At 35.3% G+C, this 4,029-nt stretch overlaps 1 protein-coding gene across 1 annotated transcript; it reads left to right on the top strand.

The window, feature by feature from the left end:
- Positions 1 to 878: 878 nt before the first annotated feature.
- Positions 879 to 2,012, top strand: LOC112790927 (remorin). Its single transcript, XM_025833555.2, has 4 exons — positions 879 to 1,112; positions 1,221 to 1,350; positions 1,460 to 1,541; positions 1,649 to 2,012. Exons 1-4 carry the CDS (start codon positions 1,010 to 1,012, stop codon positions 1,847 to 1,849), a joined length of 516 nt encoding a protein of 171 aa, XP_025689340.1. The 5' UTR covers positions 879 to 1,009; the 3' UTR covers positions 1,850 to 2,012.
- Positions 2,013 to 4,029: the final 2,017 nt, after the last annotated feature.

Below are 4,029 nucleotides of genomic sequence, written 5' to 3' on the forward strand. Positions count from 1 at the left end.
AATGCAGTGGCAACCCAGAAAAATGAAAATTGGTCGATTAGAGGATATTTTCTACAATGTTACGGGGACAGCACATCCAACATTTTCTGCACACTGATCTCGTTGCAAGCTTTTTTTTTGTTCCAATTATTATTATAACCCATTTGATTATGTAACAATTATATCCAATAAGTGTGAATAATTCAATTATTAGTTGTCATCGGGTTCATATTTTTTAATTTTGAAATTCATCTACCAAAATTGCCACTTTTTGTCCATCTTTTACAACGTTACCAGTTGACAGACATGTCTTCAAACCAACCACTTATCATCTTTGTACGTTACTGTCATACCTTTTATAAGTGTAGAAGGTTTTGGTTCTTCTACATCAGTTTAATTTTTGTTACAACTATCTCATACTAGCATAGGAAGAGAAGGCTATAACTTAAGCACCAGAAAAATTCTCTTCACGGTGGATTAAATGAGCAACAATATTTTCTACTTTCCTACCTCTATGGCGATACTACATATTAAAGATGGTATGAAATATGAATTTAATCTCTCAGACTACTTATTATGCGTCAAAACTCAACATCATTGTGACATTCGTGTGATTAAATTGTAAGCATCATCTGCATTTGGAAACAACAAATTACAATGTGGCCACGTTGGTATAACGAATTAACAAAAGGCTAAATCATGACTCTTGTTGTCAATTCAATCAGTGAATCGAGGGCTCTTTCAAAGAGGCAAGATAGAACATCATCTAATTAATTACTGATTAAGGACAAATTAAAAATAATAAAAAGGTATCGCAACGTAACATTATTCGGTTACGCTTTGGTTCAAGAGCTGTTGCGTTGAGCAAAGAGGCATATATTATATATATATACTTGAGAAAATGTTATTGGGAGTGGAAGCGCCTCTTAAAGAAGAGTGGGAGTTAGGAGTTATTGTTAGAATCCAAAAGAATTAAAGGTGAAGCTTCACATATAGTGGTTTTCATCGGACTCTGCTAATATAGCTTAGGATGTTCATGGGAGAGACCTCTGACAATAACTCAAACTCATCGGACTCCGAGGATGTTCCTCACTACTCTTATACCGAAAACAATAAACTCCTCAAATATCAAGGTTCACACTCTCCTCTTGCATTATTGTTGGTGCTTGTGATTGCCACTTTTCTGCATATAAATAAATAATAATGTTACCTTAATTGCTGTGTCAAACGTTTTCGTATAGAGGCGGCAACTTCTTCTGCCAGAAAGGATACAGGGGATTTAGATGGTCCGCTTGCAAGACTTGAAGCAGAGAAGAAACGGGCTTTGATTAAAGCATGGGAAGAAAGTGAGAAGACTAAAATAGACAACAGGTATAATCATAAAGTTCCATCTGAGAAAGACTCTTATGAATATGTCAAAATATCACGTAAAATTATTCTGTAGTATATGTTGGTATATGAATTCGGTTAATATTAACAGGGCTTATAAGATGCAATTTGCTGTTGGATTATGGGAGGATAGCAAGAAAGCGTCGGTTGAGGCAAAGCTTAAGAAAAATGCTGTAATATATACCTGCTTTATTTGCTCCATTAATTATTCCATGTTAATTACATCCCTTCGTTTGATAAAAATGTGATCTAAATGCATGGCTTTAATTTGTTATAACAGGAAAAAATGGAGAGAAAGAAGGCTGAGTATTTCGAAAAGATGCAAAATAAAATTGCCGAAATTCATCGGATGGCAGAGGAAAAAAGAGCAGGAATTGAAGCTCAAAGAGGGAAAGGATTGCTCAAGATAGAGGACACTGCTGAGAATTTTCGCACACGTGGCTATTCCCCAAAGAAAATCCTTTCATGCTTTAGTGCTTAAGCTTTTTTAATTTGTTTTTTAAAGAAAGGATCAGACTCTCACAGTCATCGCCTTCTGTGATTGTTTTCCGGTATAATGGTATGTGCTGTTGACATAATCGTTACTAGGCTTGAAAACAAAAACCCAAAACATAAAGATAAAGATAAATTAATTTTTTATATTATATTTGGTATAAAATAGGATGAATTCAGATATATTTTAGTATTATATTTAATTTAAAATAAATATAAAAATTAATAGATAAATTTAAAATGTAAAAAGTTAAATGTATATATTTTTTTTAAAAAAATTATTATTAAAATTTTATTCTTTATTTTTAAAATTTTAGTCTTTTATATATGTGTTTTTTGAAAATAACTAAAAAAAATTAAAATTTTAGTTTTAGTGTCCGATACTATCTTATAGTTATTCTTATTATTCATTTAAACCCTGCTTCTTATTTTAGTGTTGCTTTAGTGCTTCTCATTTTCGGTTAGGGAAGGCATTGCCATTTACAATGGTTGCTGATCTTTTCCTTTATTTCATCGCGTAATATGCCTACTACCCTCCTAATTCATAATCCCAACTGAAGATTCATCTAAAGAAAGTTTTAAATAATTTTTTACAGCATATATGATATGGAGTATACTCTCATGGATATTCATATCATATATAATATTCATGTCTTGTCCCAAAAAGCATAGCCAGATTTAGAAAGAATAAAAATTTATTCAATAAAGGTAGTTTCATCTATGAAGTTGAACGCGACAACATTAGTTTAATCTTTTTTATTTGAATAAGTAACTAACTCTGAAGATATTTTTTATTTATCTAGAGGGGAGATCTAAACAACTTCCTTAAAAAAAGAGAATGACTATCCACCATTTAATGTGGAATTACTCTAAAAGGTGGCTATCTTTTCTACTATAAATACACTGACACACTCAGGTATATTTAGAATCCAATCTACAAAAAACCTGCTTTAAACCTTTGTTAACTTAAGCATCGGAGTCCCTTACAGGTACCACCCACCACCTCCTCACGAAGAACTCGGATGGCGGTACTTCAGCATCAACAAAGTCAGACGCTGCCCTAAAAGGAGTTTGTATCTCACGTTCAGGCGCAAATCCATCTGTTTCAGGTAACCTTTAGAATATTGGTGCCGTTGCCGAGGACTTGGAAATCTACACTTAATTGTCGTGGACAATCAATTTGAGGATGGTCACACAGCATCTGAATCAGAACCAAAACCTCATAACTACGACTGAGCACTCGTGATACCTCCGTGACATGAAAGGGCGGGTGGCCCCATGGAGAGGGTACATGGGAAAATCCATCACCACAGCGAATCCATTCGGAACTTCATCCACCCGAGGATGAGGAGCACCTCATCCTACAGAGATCATGGGGTTTGTACATGGGCACTACGATTGATTAGAGCAACTCGAGCAACAGATTGAGTGACAAAGAGAAGCAGAAAGAGATTTGCAAAAAGAGGTACGACGACGAAGAGAATTGGAAGAAAAGCTTTCAAAATTGGAGGCCGACCTCAGAAGTCGGGGTACTCAGGCTAAATGGGAGGAAAGCCCTCTTGGGGGAGAGGATTCATTCATTGAAGAGATCATGCGAGCTAGGTTTTCTAGGAACTTTAAAAGTCCCGACATGAATCTCTATGACGAAACGACCAACCCGAGGCACCATCTTAGCAATTTTAAAAGTCGGATGTACCTAGCTGATGTGTCCGATGCAACTCGCTGCATAGCGTTTCCAACCATGTTAACCAAAGCAGCAATGAAGTGATTTGATAGCTTACCACCCAGGTAGATGACATATTTTGACGACCTAGCAAGGAAGTTTCTTACCCGATTTTCAATTCAAAAGGATAAAGTCAAGCATGCTCTAAGTCTCCTAGCGATTCAACAAGAAGTAGAAAAAACTCTCTAAGATTATATGGAAAGATTCAATAAAGCTTGCTTGAAAATACAAAACTTACCTCTAGAAGTAGTTGATAATTGGGTTGGTTAACGGCATTAGAGAAAGGTCATTTTCTCAATCTATATCTTAGCAACATCCGATCTATTTGTATGAAATACAAGAAAGACCAAAGAAGTACATTAACATGGAGGAGAATCTCGACTTAAAGAGCCAGTTCCAAGGCAAAACCCTCCCTACCAAGTTCGGGACAAAGATAAGGAAGCAAA

The sequence above is a fragment of the Arachis hypogaea genome, chromosome 3 (assembly GCF_003086295.3).
Source record: "Arachis hypogaea cultivar Tifrunner chromosome 3, arahy.Tifrunner.gnm2.J5K5, whole genome shotgun sequence".
NCBI classification, from domain to species: domain Eukaryota; kingdom Viridiplantae; phylum Streptophyta; class Magnoliopsida; order Fabales; family Fabaceae; genus Arachis; species Arachis hypogaea.

Bases quoted from the DNA above. Each gene is read 5' to 3' on its own strand.
- LOC112790927 (XM_025833555.2), top strand. From the start codon at position 1,010: ATGTTCATGGGAGAGACCTCTGACAATAACTCAAACTCATCGGACTCC. The intron at 1,351-1,459 runs GTATAATCATAA...TAATATTAACAG, and splicing joins AAGACTAAAATAGACAACAG to GGCTTATAAGATGCAATTTG. The intron at 1,542-1,648 runs GTAATATATACC...TTGTTATAACAG, and splicing joins CAAAGCTTAAGAAAAATGCT to GAAAAAATGGAGAGAAAGAA.